The 16,365-nt window shown below is 45.2% G+C and overlaps 1 protein-coding gene across 2 annotated transcripts; it reads right to left on the bottom strand.

The window, feature by feature from the left end:
• Positions 1-9,968: 9,968 nt before the first annotated feature.
• On the bottom strand, positions 9,969-12,555 carry LOC121756133 (F-box protein At5g07610-like). 2 transcript variants are annotated; one of them, XM_042151603.1, is made up of 3 exons: positions 12,383-12,554; positions 10,363-11,316; positions 9,969-10,277 (listed from the first exon to the last, which is right to left on the bottom strand). In XM_042151603.1, exons 2-3 carry the CDS (start codon positions 11,313-11,315, stop codon positions 10,247-10,249), a joined length of 984 nt encoding a protein of 327 aa, XP_042007537.1. In that variant the 5' UTR covers position 11,316; positions 12,383-12,554; the 3' UTR covers positions 9,969-10,246. The 2 variants fall into 2 exon arrangements, with proteins under 2 accessions (XP_042007537.1, XP_042007532.1); XM_042151598.1 differs by having other exon boundaries at positions 9,969-11,316; positions 12,383-12,555.
• Between the last annotated feature and the right edge of the window lie 3,810 nt (positions 12,556-16,365).

The raw sequence follows: 16,365 nt of genomic DNA, 5'->3' as shown, positions 1-16,365 counted from the left end.
TCTCTGGAATCGAACTGCATAGAATCTTCCTGGTAGAATGGCTGGTTTGTCAAATCAATGATCTCCTCGGATCTCTTGTTGAGAAAACTGTACAAGGTAATCTTTCCAGGGACATGAGTGAGCATAGTGCAACTCTGCCCTTCCTCTCCCTTTATGTAGCTTAATATGCAAGACCTTCCCGGAAGCTGCCCAACTTCATCATGATACTTCAGTAGCCACTGAGAATAATCTTCCTGCAGTTCATAAACTGCTATTGATTTGTCGCCAAGGTGCGACACTATGATGAAATGATAGAGAAGACCGTTTGATTCTTGGAGTTGGCAGTGAGAAGCCGCCCCTCCTCCACCTCCATGCCAAGGAACTTGAGCATGAGGTAAATTTCCAACGACATTTTTGTTTATATTATAGTATATGTGTGTGTGAGGAACTTGAGCATGAGAAGTTTGCTCCTGTAGGAGCTGTAAGCTGCTCCAAGCACACCCTCCAAGTGAAGCTCTGAGAGTTGAAAACCTCAATCCCTGACACACACACTATCTTGTAATGAGGTGATTTTGAAGGATCAAATGCTAAGGTAAGCCCCATAATCTTCTTGAAATCCTCGCTATCAGTAAGGCTGATGGTTCTTGATTGTTTCGTGGTTGAATTATAAACATGGTACTCCACTGGATCTGGATGGACTGACTGCAGCAGCAGCAGCCCGTTGCATGAATTCAAGATTTTTGAGTTTGGAACGGTGACACTGTAAGGTATGAGCTTTTGGCTACTGGAAACTGGATTGAAGCAAAAGCAGTGTGAGGTATGAGTTCGAAGGATGAGAGAGGGCAGTGGTTCCGGGTGGCGGAGAGTATGGGGATGGCAGAACTGCTGCGCAGAGATGATTGAGAGCCAATGCTTGCAAGTTGCAACTAATTTGAATCGGGTTAGAGATTTCGCAGGCAGATGAAGAAGAATTACGACCACCACATCATTTGAATATGGAGCAGCATTCTTTCTTACTGTATCTGCAAAATTTGTCCAAATCTTATGATTCCTTACACAACCTGAATCAAGAAATATTTAGAAAAGACTGTTAGGGGGTGTGGGAAAGAGGTACGATGTTATGAAAGCGTTTATGTATAAAAAAGGAAAGAGGTACGATGTTATGAAATGTTTACTGCAAAATTTGTCCAAATATTATGATTCCTTACACAACCTGAATCAAGAAATATTTAGAAAAGACTGTTAGGGGGTGTAGGAAAGAGGTACGATGTTATAAAAGTGTTTATGTATAAAAAAGGAAAGAGGTACGATGTTATGAAATGTTTATGTATCAAAAGTACAACAAAAAAGAACGATACATGAGCTCCAAACAAAGATCGATCAAGACACCGTTAAGGAGACGGACCAAACAAAGATCGATCAAGACACCGTTAAGGAGACAGACCGTGAGACAAACCAACTGCTCTACAGGTGAATTATGCTACGTTAGTTAATCAATATATAGATACAAAAATAGAAAGTAGGCGCCAAAAGTGCTCAGCCTAGACTGCCTTTATATACTGCTTGAATATCAACACATTTAAGTTCTATCCCATCATCAAACAACAGCCATCGGAGGATCCGTTAATATTTGCCTACGGAGAGGTGAACCCATCATATCAAAGAGCACCGTACATGTTTTGTCGAGGAAGCTATAAACGCTGATCTTCCCGCACTTATGATACACAACAATGCTCATCTCTGCTTCGTTTGATCCCGTAATGAAGCTCAATAAATGCGTACGATCAGTAAATGGGGAGTGGCATTCATGCTGACTGATCATTTCCTCGTACCTCAAGACCCACGCAGAAGAATGATCATGATCTATCTCCAACTCAAAATAGCTCAATTGATTGAGAATCGTTGCCAGCCTTTGTGACCAACCTAGACTTGTATAGACAACCGTTTTTCTGTTGGAGAGGGGAAGTGGTAACAGTTAACACAACCTGCTATTTTTAGCGGGTGATATAAATCAAGCAGAGGAAGACTATTGAATTCATTCCGAGCAATATTAGACTGTTTTCCAATCACAAAGTCGCCGGAGGGGGAGATGGCTTTTCTTGAACGTAAGAGGGATCAACAGTTTATTTTGCGGATTAGCTAACACTAAACCCACTGACAAATTTCTATTTATAGCTTTCTACGCTAAATAAAAATAAGGTGTTGTTTGGCTAAATTTGTTTTAAAGAGTGTTTTGATTAATTGAAATGATAAAATAGGGAAGAGATTTTGTATACAAAGAAATAGTCATAATTAAAGAAATGATATTAGTAATATATAAGTATGAATAACAAAATGTAGAATTCTTTCTATAAAAGATTGTTTATAAGTAGTAGTAAAAAAAAATGAGTTACGATAGAAGAATTTAATTTTTGGAGAGTTTAATAGCTGTTAGAGCTTATCTATATAGGTTATTTACGGACTTGTGGATTATGATCAAAACAAGTATGCATTTGATTGCAGAAAGCAAAACCATCAGTTTTAGATAACACGGAGGAAAACTCCAGTCCGTTTTTTAGTTTATTTTAGAAAATTTGATTTTAAAAAGTGGTAGTAATTTTCGGATTGAGAAGGGGCGGAACGGTATGTGGATCAGTGGCGGATCCAGGATCCGAAAATGGAGGGGGCGGAATATATAGTATTAGCTTGGTTTAGTGCGGACATGGCTATTTTTTTTGTTGTTCGGGGCGACGCCGGAGGCAAACGGAGGGGGCGGACATGGTAAATTTACATCCCGATAAGGGAAAAATAGTCGCACGGAGGGGGCGACCGCCCCCTCCTGCCCCCCCCCTAGATCCGCCACTGATGTGGATGACCTAATGCAAACAACCTTGTAATGGGGCGACTTTGAAGGATCAAAAGCTAAGGCAAACGCCTCAATATAAGGGATGTTGTCACTATCAGCATCAGTCACACGTGACCATTCTTGATAGCTTAGTGGTCGGATTGTAAACATAGAAACTGTTTTTTGGAGGAAAAGAGCGAGAGCAAGACAGTAACAGCATCACTGTTACAAGAAATTTTTATTATGGGTTTTGGAAGTGTAAGGTATCTATCATCTTTTCACCATTCATCATCTTTACAAGAAATCCTTCACCTAATCCAGAAACAAATCTGAAAACTTATGCTGAACATGGATTACATTTTCATATACTATGGGTGCTTTCTATTGCTATATTTTCTTGTATTTTAAATAGGTGGATTGGGGCTACTGTTAGGTGCAGTTTGGCAGGGAAGATAAATAAACAAAACATGGTCAGAACACACATTTTATGTCATTTTTTGTTATATAACTCCAAGATAGATAGATGAGTTATATACCATTCCAAAATGCCTCTTAGTATTTGTATATGTTAAGAGTAAAGGCTAGTGAAAGAGGAAAGGGAACTCAAGTGTTTATTGAAAGGAAAAGAATGAGTAACACTCCTCACAAAGAGGCCAAACGACTACGTCGCCTACAAATTGATCCTTCCAAAAAAGATGATCTCTTCTTCTTGGTTTACATCTATTTATAGCTATCTCGTCGCTGGGGTTACAACTGAAAAATAGGAACTACTAGCTAACTTATTTGAATTCAAAATGCATTAAAATAGGAACAGCCGAACAGCCTTCTCTCTCTCAAACTTCCCCAGCTGCCTCCTTCTTTCTCTCTGCCGCTTGAACTACTTTTCCAGCTGCTTCCTTGTTTCCCTCAGCCGGCCAAACTACCCTCCTATCCCCACGCCTGTAGACCTTCCAGCTTGGACCCGTATTAACTGCCTCGCCGGTCGAAACAGCCTTGTCCTCAAGGCTGAAGAAAGGGAACTGGCCTCGAACGTCTGCCATATCCATCCAGGTGGCCTCGTCCTCATTTAGATCGCCCCACTTGACTAGCACCTGATCTACCGAGTCCCCCTCGCGGTCCACGGAGCGGCGGTCCAATATTGCCTCAGGAAGAAATGGGGGTTCGTGCTCGACCACCCCTTCCGGTAGCGTAGGATCAGCCACCTCCTCCCCGATGGCTCGTTTGAGAAGGGAAACGTGAAAAACCGGGTGGATGCGAGAGGAAACCGGCAGTTGCAGGCGGTAGGCAGTGCTGCCGATCCGAGCCTCGATCCGGAACGGGCCGAAGTAGCGGGGAGCCAGCTTCCGATTTCGGGCGGAGAATAAGGTGGCCTGCCTATGCGGTCTGAACCTCAAGTAAACCAGGTCGCCTACGTCGTATTCCACATCTCGGCGGTGTTTGTTTGCCGATACAGTCATTCGGTGCTGAGCTCGATGAAGGTGGTGCCTTAGGAGTTCCAAGGCGTCGTCGCGCGCGCGCAGGCAGTCGATGGTGGCTTGGGCCTGAATCTCCCCTGGTAGGAACGCATGGATCGTCGGCGGGGGCCGACCGTAAACTGCCTCGAAGGGAGTCGTACCCGCCGCCGAGTGAGAGCTCGTATTGTAGCAATATTCCGCCCACGAGAGCCATTTAGCCCAATGCTTAGGCCTCTCCGACGAAAAACATCGCAGGTATGTTTGCAGGCACCTGTTCAACACCTCCGTCTGTCCATCCGTCTCCGGATGATATGCCGAGCTCATCTTGAGTTTAGTCCCGGTGGCGCGAAACAGCTCACGCCAAAACGAGCTAAGGAATATGGGGTCTCGATCGGAAACGATTGATCGGGGAATGCCATGGAGCCGGATGATCTCGCTAGTGAAAGCGTCCGCCACCTGTCGGGCCGAGAACGGGTGACGCAGGCCGATGAAGTGAGCGTACTTTGATAATCGGTCCACGACGACCAAGATGCAATCGATACCGCCTGACCTGGGTAGACCGGAGAGAAAGTCCATACTTATATCTTCCCAAATTCTGGCCGGGATCGGAAGAGGTTGCAGTAGACCAGCCGGGGATTTGGTCTCTGACTTATTCTTTTGACAAGTTGCGCAGGCTGCGACGAAGTTAGTGACTTGCTTCATCATTCCCGGCCAATAGACGTTAGAAGCTATACGGCGGTAGGTCCGATAGGCACCCGAGTGGCCGCCACTTGGCGTGATGTGGAACTCGGCCAGCAGCTTCTGGATCCACGGGGAATGTGGCGGAATGACTAATCGGCCTTTATAGAATAAGGCTCCGTGGATCAACTCGTAGTGGGCCTTCGACGGACGCCCTTCCTCCAGCTCGGACCGTATCTTGGCTAATGCCGGATCATCGGTGATAGACGACTGGACGGCTGCCCATTCCGGCCAGGTCGGCCTAGAGATTGCTGATAGTTCGATCGAGGTCTCATCCCTTCGAGAAAGGGCATCGGCGGCTCTATTCAATCTCCCCTCCTTGTAAACGATAGCAAAGTCATATCCCAATAGCTTGGCAGCCCAATTTTGTTGTGCCGGGGTCGCAAGAGGGTGTGCCAGCAGTTGGCGAAGGCTCCGTTGATCTGTGTGCACGATAAAACGACGGCCAAGCAGATACGGGCGCCAATGGTGGATGGCGAGGACGAGGGCCATAAGTTCCTTCTCATACGCTGATTTTGCTAGCCACCGAGGTGCCAATGTCTTGCTGAAGTAGGCCACGGGCTGGCGCTCCTGCATTAGAACCGCGCCCAAGCCTCTGCCCGACGCGTCGCATTCGATAGTGAATTCCTTGGAGAAATCCGGCGTTCGCAGGAGGGGGGCTGAGGTTAGAGCTGCCTTCAAGGAGTCAAACGCCGTTGCTGCGTCAGTTGGCCAGATCCAACGCGGTTTGGTTGAGGGGGGCTGCGGCTTCTTCAATAGGGCGGTCAGGGGGGCTGCAATTTTGCCATAATTCTTTATAAAACGGCGGTAGTACCCTGTGAGGCCGAGGAAGCCCCGGATGCCTTTGAGAGATGTAGGGGTCGGCCAACGGAGCACCGCCGAGACCTTGGTTGGGTCCATCCTTACGCCGTCATAGGATACGATATGTCCGAGGTATTCCACGCTGTCACGTCCCAAAAGGCACTTCTTCGGATTAACCACCAATGAATTGGCGTGTAGGGAGTCGAAAACCAGCCGAAGGTGCCTCATGTGAGTCTCCCAAGAGTCGCTATACACTAAGATGTCGTCAAAGAATACCAGTACGAATTTTCGCAGTGCCGGGCGAAATATATCATTCATCAGACTCTGGAAGGTTGCCGGTGCGTTGGTAAGGCCAAATGGCATGACCAGAAATTCATAATGCCCTGAGTGGGTGCGGAATGCGGTTTTATGCACGTCGTCTTGAGCCACCCTAATCTGATGATAGCCGGCCTTAAGGTCGATCTTGCTGAACCATCGAGCTCCATGCAATTCATCGAGGAGTTCCTGGATGACCGGAATTGGGTACTTGTCCGGGACTGTCTTCTTGTTTAGCTCTCTATAGTCGACGCAGAACCTCCACGAGCCGTCTTTCTTGCGGACTAAGAGAACCGGGCTCGAGTATGGGCTGGTACTCGGCTGAATTACTCCTGACGCCAACATTTCGGCCACCAACTTCTCCATTTCGTCCTTCTGCAGATGGTTGTACCTGTATGGTCGAACTGAGACGGGTTCTGCCCCGGGTAGCAGAGGAATTTGGTGATCCGTGTGACGGGGCGGGGGCAGCCCTGGATCGGGGCGTGTGAGTGAAGGAAAAGCCTCCACTAATTGCAGTAGTTCGGAGCGGACAGCAGCGGGCAGCGAGCTACTGATCCCGAACCCGTCCGGTCCAGCCTCCTTCTCCACTGACCGGAGCACCCAGCAGCAGTCCCCGGCATCGAGGCTGCGAAGATCTTGGGGGGAACATGCGCGGCGCATCAGGGTGGGGTCTCCCTGAATGGTTATCAGCCTGCCTTCGACTGAAAATTTCATCGATGAGTGCAGCCAGTTAGCTAGGACGTTTCCCAAAGAGGCAAGCCAAGAAACCCCCAGTATTACGTCAATGTTGCGGAGAGGAAAAATGTAGCATGATAGGGAAAATGTTTCCGAAGCCATCGTCAATGGCACCTGATGGCAAATGCCGTTGGCGCGCCGTTTCGTTCCGTCCCCCAGTAGAACGGAGTACGGTGAGGTCGAGGTAATCTGTAGCCTCAACGTACTCGCCAGCTGCTCTGAAATGAAACAATGACTGGCGCCGCTGTCCACCATAACCTTAACCTTCTGTTGCCCGATAGTACCAAAAAGTTTCATGGTTCGCGACGTGTCGATCCCATGCCGTGACAATTCCGACAGCTGCAGCTCCAGGCCCGTGTCTGCAGTCTCCGGTTCGTCAAACGGAGTGTGATCTGATGTCTCGTCGTCGTTGTCCCAGACGAGAACATTCAAGGTCTTGGGGGGACACCTATGAGTCGGCCCAAATTTCAATCCACATTTGAAACAAGTGCCTGCCGCGATGTGTTTCTGATATTCTTCCGTGGACATGTTCCGGAAACGCTTCGGTCCAGGGCGAGACGAGCCTGAAGACAACGCTGGTGAAGTGTGGGAATATCCTTTCGAAAAAGATCCCGCCGGCGGTCTGGAATGGGAACTGCCCTGCGTGAGCGACTGACCTGACTTTGGGGCGTGTGCAGTTGTGAGTGAGTCGATATCCAGGGCCAGCTCGACTGCATCCTCGTAGGTTGTGATCTTCGCTGCCTTCATTTGGAGGCGAACCTCAGGACGGAGGGCCGCCATGAAAAACCCGAGGTATTGGTGGCTGGCTATGTCCGGGACCTGAGCAAGACGTGCCTCGAAAGCAGCCACGTAGTCGACAAGAGATCCGGTATGTCGCACCGCGGCGAAGGCTTCATACTCGTCCAGCGCTCCATTGCCACCGAAGCGCTTCATCAGTTCACGTGCAAAACGAGCCCAAGAGATATTTGGGACCCGCTTCCGCAATAGCTGGTACCACGGAAGGGCTGGGCCTGCCAGTGCTACCATCGCGATGCCCACCCTATTCTCCGGTGTTGTCTCCGCAATCAAAAAGTATTGTTCTGCCCGAGCCAGCCATGCCAGGGCATCAGTACCCTCAAAGGTCGGCATTGGTGATGGCGTCTTGCCTCCCGTGGGTGTCGAGTTCGACTCCGAGCTCTCCGGAGGGTTGTTCTCGCCTGTACCCGGACCTCCAGGTTTGGCGTTGATCGCCGCGAAACCTGCTCGGATTTCTGCCACCATGGCGTCAACCTTCGCCTCCAAGGCTATCGCCCGCCCGTCTGATAGTTGTAGCCGAGCGTTGATTTCCTCCGTAGCCTTCTCCAACACATCCAGTCGCGTATCCGTCCTCGAAACAACCATCGTCACCGCACCAATTTGTTAAGAGTAAAGGCTAGTGAAAGAGGAAAGGGAACTCAAGTGTTTATTGAAAGGAAAAGAATGAGTAACACTCCTCACAAAGAGGCCAAACGACTACGTCGCCTACAAATTGATCCTTCCAAAAAAGATGATCTCTTCTTCTTGGTTTACATCTATTTATAGCTATCTCGTCGCTGGGGTTACAACTGAAAAATAGGAACTACTTGCTAACTTATTTGAATTCAAAATGCATTAAAATAGGAACAGCCGAACAGCCTTCTCTCTCTCAAACTTCCCCAGCTGCCTCCTTCTTTCTCTCTGCCGCTTGAACTACTTTTCCAGCTGCTTCCTTGTTTCCCTCAGCCGGCCAAACTACCCTCCTATCCCCACGCCTGTAGACCTTCCAGCTTGGACCCGTATTAGTATACAAGCAATAAAAATACATATGACATTTGATCTCTGGTAACTGAGCTGCCAAGTGCAAGTCTCTATCTCAGACCTCAATCCAACAAGATTGGTATATGAAAGAAACAAGGAAAATGAGATCGAGATAGAAAAAAAGGCATGATTTTGGATTGTCAATATTAATTCAGATTCGGCACATTGATCGGTACAAAAGTGTAGCAACTGATAGCAACCTATTGAAACCGTAGCTTAACTAACAAAACAAAATCACAACTAAAACGGAAAGGTTTTGAGTCTTGACTAGTCGCGTGCCATGACTCAAGACCTTCATGCAACCTCAAACTGCAGAAGTGAGAAGGACTAGTTGAGTTGAGAATCTCCTTTTTTATCTTTTACTTTTATCCCCCTAAACGCATTTTCATCATCTAAAATGGCAATGTAAACACTGGAGAAAGAGCAAACAATCTTGTAATGAGATGATTTGTTGACATGATATGTTTGAAGAGCTCAAATTATTAGTTTATTTCATACTGTTATCACCAAAATCAACATATACACACACTTGAAATCATTTCTCTAGTGAATCTCAAACAAGGCTGAGAATCTCATTTTATCTTCTACTTGTACATGAACATTCGTTTTCGAGTCACTTTTCTCTAACACATTTTCATCATCTAAAAACTAGAGGAAGGGCAAACAATCTCGCAACGAGGGGATTTTGTTATGATCAGATTCCAAGCGACAGAAATCGGGTGTACTTGACATGACTTCAATTATGCCGCATTGTTCAATACAATAGTGTAGCTACTTATAGCAACATATCCAAACCCTAGCTTTACATACAACCTCACAGATCAAACACTAAATTCACAAGGTTCCTTTCCAGCCACAATAAAGAGAATAAAGCGAAATAGCTTAATAGAAAAGGTTTAGAGACCTTAATGCAACCTCAAGCTGTACAAATTGAGTTGAAAATCTCACTTTTTTCTTCTACTTGTACGCTTCAGTTAATCAATAACTGAAACTAAAGCAAGGCAGTGTGGAGAATTGTGAACTACAAATTTCAAAATACAGAACTACAAATTTCTAAAATATTTCACAAATAGTCTCATTATTTCGTTTTGATCCGTCTATGAAAATTAATTTCATTTCATTTTATGAAAACTTTATCACCAATTTCTTTATCTTATTCTCATTCATATTTTACCGTTTTTCTTATTTTTATCATACTTTATCAAATTATGCATTAAGATATGTAGTCCATTAATTAGATTATTTTTTGTGTAAGGATGGAGTATTATGATATACAACTTGGTCTGACAATGAGCTGATTCAATGAATTTGACTCAAAACTTCAAGGTTTCATACTAACTCATAGTAAAGAAAATGTTACATGAAGACATACTTAGCCATAACATGCATAGTAGTAATATCATCAAAGTAAGTTTGCATCTTATCCCTTAAACCACAGCCAAACATTCAATAAATTCATACATTTTCAACTCAGGAGCCTGACGATATGCCTTACTGCGGGGTGGTTGGCGCTTCAAATCAACGAGCAATTTATAGCTTTTGTCAAGGAAACTATAGACGCTGATCTTCCCGCACGTATGTGACACTACACTGCACGTCTCTGTGCCGTACGATCCCTTAATGAATCCCAGTAGATAAGGGAAGTTAGTGTGTTCATAAGAAAAGTTAGTGTGTTCATGCTGACAAATTGTTTCATTGTACCTCAAGAGCCACGAAGAAGAACCATCATCATCCATCTCCAACTCAAAAAGCTCAACTGATTGATAGTTGTCCTTTGTCAGACATCTAGATTTGTATAGACAGCCATTTGCACCTTGGAGACCGGAAGTAGTTTTCCAATGTACTATTCCTGGTTCATAAGATGGATAATCAGGCATAGAGAGATTTTGGAATTCATTCCGAGCAATATCATAGTAGACGATGTCATTATAGTTCTCCCAGTATATCGAGCCATTACAATACACGCCCCCACGTCCGCCACACAAGTAAAGCCTTTTAGGATACGTAAATGGTCCCAACCTAAGCTTCCAAGCGCGACTCTCTGAGTCATAAACCTCGATCTGATAAGTATGCATCTTATGATAAGGGGTGGAACGGTATGTGGATGACCTAATGCAAACAACCTTGTAATGAGGCGATTTTGAAGGATCAAAAGCTAAGGCAATCTCCACAATATAAGGGTTGTTGCCAATATGAGCATCGGTCACACTGACCTTTCTTGACAACTTAGTGGTCGGATTGTAAACATGAAAACTGTTTTCTGGAGGGCGAGAGCGAGACTGTAGCAGCATCAAGCCATTACAAGAATTTTTTATTATCGAATTTGGAACAGAGAAGGTGTAAGGTATCATCTGTTTTTCACCATTCATTATTGGATCGATGATTAAGAACTGCGAGATGGAAGTCCTCCGATCCAGGATAAAAGACGGGCGCAGGTTTGGGCAGCGCAGGATGTGGAGATGGTAGAAATTTTCAGAGGAGACAAGTGAGAGCCAATGTTTACATACCAACTTGCATCGGGTAACATATTTTGCATGTAACCGGACAAATATTTCCGTTAAAAGATCGTTGTTCCAGATCAGTCTCGACCATCTATCACCATAATCCTCCTCAGGAGTTACAGCAGCAAGAACTTTGGCCTTCTTTGACTTCATGCTGCCAAATCAAATACATAAGCAGTCCATTAAAAGTATTATAACCACAAAAGAAATCCTTCACCTAATTCAGAAACAAATCATAATACTCTGTATCGGGATTACATTTTCATATACTCGGGGTGCTTTCTATTGCTATATTTTCTTGTATTTTAAAATGTTAGTTTGGGGCTACTGTTAGTATCAGTATACAAGCAATAAAAATGCATATGACATTTGACCTCTGGTAGTGGTAACTGTCTCTATCACTATCTCACACCTCAATCCAACAAGAATGGTATATGAAAGAAACAAGGAACAAGAAGACAGAGAGAGGAAAAAAAGGCATGATTTTGGATTGTCAATATTCATTCAGATACGGCACATTGATCAATACAACAGTGTAGCAACTGATAGCAACTGTAAAACCCTAAATAGCTTAACGGAAGGTTTTGAGTCTTGACTAGTCGCATGACATGAATCAAGACCTTCATGTTGCACAAGTGAGTATGACTAGCTGAATTGAGAATCTCCTTTGTATCTTCTACTTTTATCTCCCAAAATGCATTTATGCTAACACTAGAGAAAGAGCAAACAATCTTGTACTTGACTTGATCTGTTTGGAGAGCTCAAATTACAAGTTAATTTCATCTTGTTATCTCCCAAATCAACACACGCACAAACTTCAAACCATTTCACTTGCACACAAATCCTAATACAGTTCCAGTTGAATCCCAAATCAGGTTGAGTATCTCATTTTTATCTTCTACTTGTACATGAACACTCGAGTCACTTTCTCCAACACATTTTCATCATCTAAATTAACACTAGAAAAAGGAGCAACCAATCTATAATGAGGCAATTTTGTTATGATCGAATTCCAAGTTAAATAAATCTAGTTTAGTTGACATGATCTGATTGGAGAGTTCAAATTATTAGGTAATTTCATCTTGTTATCACCAAAATCAACATATACACGAACTTGAAACCAAATCCTAATACTCCACAAGTTTTAGGTAAATCTCAAACATTAGAATTCATGCTGCCAAATCAAATGCATAAGCAGTCAATTCAAGCTTTATAGTCACCTGAGCTTGTCTATTACAAAGCCGCCGGAGATAGCCGGAGAGATCGACGGTGCCGGCGAAAGTCAATGTCAAAGATCGAACTTGCAAGCAAAGCGAGAGTTTTAAGGGAGAAATCATTTATGTTCCGATATTTAATCCGTAAAATTTGAATCTGTCAACAAATGATTTGTTGACAAAGCTTGTTTTCAAGAGCATATTGAATTTGTTAAATAAAAATAATTATAGTTAAAAAGAGAAAATAAAAAAATGAAATTTAAAATATAGTACTCCTTCAGTCGGAAAAAAGAGCTCAATACGCAAGCCTTTCGAAATTTAGGATTAAATTCGCACGCCTTTCGAAATATGGGATCGTGGCATGAGAATTTTTCGGAACAAGGGATTTTTAAATTTTTTAATCTATTTTCTCTTTTTTTCTTATTGTTTCTCTCATGATATTTATAAATTGACCAAATTGACCTCTATAATTTTCACTAAAATTTTAACACTATTTTTTATTACAATCCAATTTTCACCCAAAACACAACCGCCACCAAATGATTACCCATGGAAACCTGAAGTTCGAGACCCCATGCTCGACGAGAACATGAGCCCTAAGCAGACTGATTTCGGGCTCGAGGATCTCCGGACAGCAGACGACAGGTTGTGTCGATGAGGCACGGCGGCTGGCGAGGGAGTTCGAGCAGCGAGGATGCTGTGTCGTGGCGAATTTGAGAGGGCTGACGGCGCTGAGCACCGAGAGGGTGACACTGGCTGTCAGCGAGGCGCGATGACATCGCCTGAACCGAGTGATGGAAATGTTTGGGTGTGCAACAAGAGATAGTCGACGGATTTTAGCTCTCTAAATTTGGGGACGGATGGGGGGTTGCAATGAGAGAAGACGGAGGTGTCCAGTTGCTTTTGAAATAAGGGTGCCGAGGGAGAGAGGCGACGGGTGCTAAGAGTCTCCGGAGACGGCGGCGGTTGACAGTCTCGAAACCGGAAGAGGCGGCACCCTGGTTGCCATTGAGCGACAGTGGCTAAGACATGCTACAGCAACAGCGTGACGGGAGGCTCCGACTGACTTAGAGAGCAGGGGATGATGGTACGCAACAGCCGTGTCGATGAAGACGTGAACAAAGGACCACTTTGTGTGGTCGCTGACGGCTGCACAAGAGAAAAGATAGGGCAAGAGAAAGAGTGGAAAAACGAAGGAGAAAGAGAAAGATTGCAAATTGGAGGTTGCGCATGAGGGGGTAGAGAAAGACGTTCTAGGATTTCAATTGCTAATTTTTGGAGCTGGTGTTTGGTGATTTGGGTGAAAATAATTGGAATAAAAAATTGTAGTGAATAAATCAGGGGTAATTTGGTTAATTTATAAATATCATGAAAGAAATAATAAGAAAAAAGAAGAGAAAAATAGATAAAACCTCAAAAATCTCTTATTCCGAAAAATTCGCATGTCACGATCCCATATTTTGAAAGGCGTGCAAATTTAATCTTAAATTTTGAAAGGCTTGCGTATTGAGCATTTTTTTCCGAAATTATGACCGATTTTTTTTATCACAACCAAAATTAAGTATTATTAAAAAATAGAAACACGTTTATCTCTACTTTATTTCCTCTCTCTTTTATTCTCTTCACTTAATACACAAAATAAAATTATAAACCCTAATGGCAAGCCCAATAACAGTGACGGCCCATCAGCCCAGAGCCCAAGAAAGAGTATCTGTTCGGCACCAAAGAGTTCGGCACGACCCAAGAGTTCGGACTCAGCCTACAGCTCGGTAAAAGCCGACCAGTCAAGCTCTCCTCTCAGATCGGCAAGAGCTGATCGGTAAAGTCCAGCAGTTCGGTCTCAGCATTCGACCGAACTAGGAGTTAGTGGACTCATGAAAGGCCTCCACGACCTCCGCTATACCCACGATCTATTTAGTGGTACGAAGCAGTTATTGAGCAGTTATTGCTCACCCACGATCTTGTTAGTGGGGCTGCAAACCACGACCTTAGTTCAATGTATAAATAGAACTTAGATCAGATAGAAAAGGGTTAAGCTCTCTAGAGATAAAAGCATATAGCAAGTCTGTGTTGTAAGCTGTAATCCCAGATCAAGCAATACAATCTTGCCCTCCCTTCTTCCCGTGGACGTAGATTTACTTCAGTAAATCGAACCACGTAAATTCACCGTGTCGTAATTTATTTTTACGAGCATTTATCTTCATCAATAATTCGCGGATTCATCACTGGCGCCGTCTGTGGGAAACAGAGAACAAAATTTGTGATAAAGCGAATTTTTGATCCATTTTTTCCACCCAAAAAATGCATACCAGATCGCAGAATACCCGTATTCCAGCCCGTGAGAACCAGGAGGAAGCCAATCCATCCCATAGGTCGGGAAAACAGCCTAGGGATAAATCCACCACCAGTTCTCATGGCGAAGGAACAAGCCGCTCCAAAAATCGTCCCACTGAGTCTTCCCAGCAGCCCGATTTGAATGAGGCTGTTAAGCAGTTTTTGGCTGAAAAGCAGGAGGAATTCTTAACCTTCCTGCGAAAAAGCCAAAAGCAGCCGGAGACGAAAACGACGGATTCTCCTTCTCCCTCCGCACAAGAAAGTCACTACCGCAGTAGTGTCGCATCTCCCAGGAGAAAGAATCCTCAACCCCGACATATTCCTGTTCCTCCTCGGTACCGGAATCACAGGAGAACTCAATCTCCTCCATACCGACGAGATATCGGATTCGCCGTGTACGGAGCACTGAAGACTCCGTTCTCGGACGACATCACCCGAACTCCCCTACCACAGAACTACCGAACTCCGTCGATGACTTACGACGGGCTCGTGGACCCTCACGATTTCTTGGGGCGCTATCAATATAACATGGCGAACCAGGGTCTCAACGAGGTCCACATGTGCAAGCTGTTTCCCGAGCTGCTCATCGGGAACGCGAGAAGGTGGTTCGATAGCCTCCCCCAGGGCAGCATCAGATCTTACCGAGATCTAATGGATGCCTTCCACAGGAGGTTCTTTCAGAAAGCGGAAGCCCGAATCACTTCGGCTCAGCTGCTTTCCATTCGTCAAGGTCGCGACGAAAAAATCAGCGACTTTATGACAAGATTCCACAAGGAATGCCTGCAAGTAGACGATCTCAACGATCTGCTTGTCATCTCGGCATTCCAAAATGGAATCTTGCCCGGAGCTCTCTACAGGAAGCTCGTTGAGTGCGGTCCGCAGACAGCTCAGGAAATGTGGGACATTGCGGACCAGTACTCCCGGGCCGATGAGGCAGACCGTCGCAAACGGTCGTTAGACAGCTCATCGTCCCGAGGAGACAGAAGGAAGCCCGATCATAGCGATCAGGGGCATCCTCGCCGGACTCCATTTGAAAGAATTCAAAGGGCTCCGGTGCAAGACAGATTGGGACCCCGTCTCAATCCCGAGAAGCCGCCCGCTCAGTTCGTACCGCTGAACAAGCCGAGAGCGGAAATTTTCGAACTGCACTCTGACCTGTTCGAAAAGCCAAAGCGGATGACGAAATCAGCCGCGCGCCGACCCCAGGATAACTACTGCTCCTACCATCAAGACCACGGTCACGATACCGAGGAGTGCAGAAACTTGGCTGCAGGTATCGATGTTCTTGTGAAGGCAGGGACATTGAAAAAATACCGAAGCAAGCAGCCAAAGAAGAATAAAAAGCAGAGTGGTGCGAACTGCGCTCCTCAGGATCCGAAAAGGCAGCCGGATCCCGAAGACGATGACGAGCCGCAATATGATGGAGTAATCCAGACTATTGACGCGCTCCCTGCCGGGAAGACTAAGTCGTCCCTAAAGTCAGAACGCAGAGGCTCCAATCGAGAGGAGCCAACGCATAAAAGGCTGAAGCAGGACGAAGTGATTACGTTCTCGGCTGCTGATCCCGTCCCGGCCATCTCTCCTCACCAAGACGCCATTGTCATCCAAGCCGGAGTGGCAAACAAGCTGATCCACAGGGTGTTTGTGGATACAGG

The sequence above is a fragment of the Salvia splendens genome, chromosome 1, assembly GCF_004379255.2.
Source record: "Salvia splendens isolate huo1 chromosome 1, SspV2, whole genome shotgun sequence".
NCBI lineage: Eukaryota > Viridiplantae > Streptophyta > Magnoliopsida > Lamiales > Lamiaceae > Salvia > Salvia splendens.
This window is presented reverse-complemented; position numbering and strand designations above follow the sequence as displayed.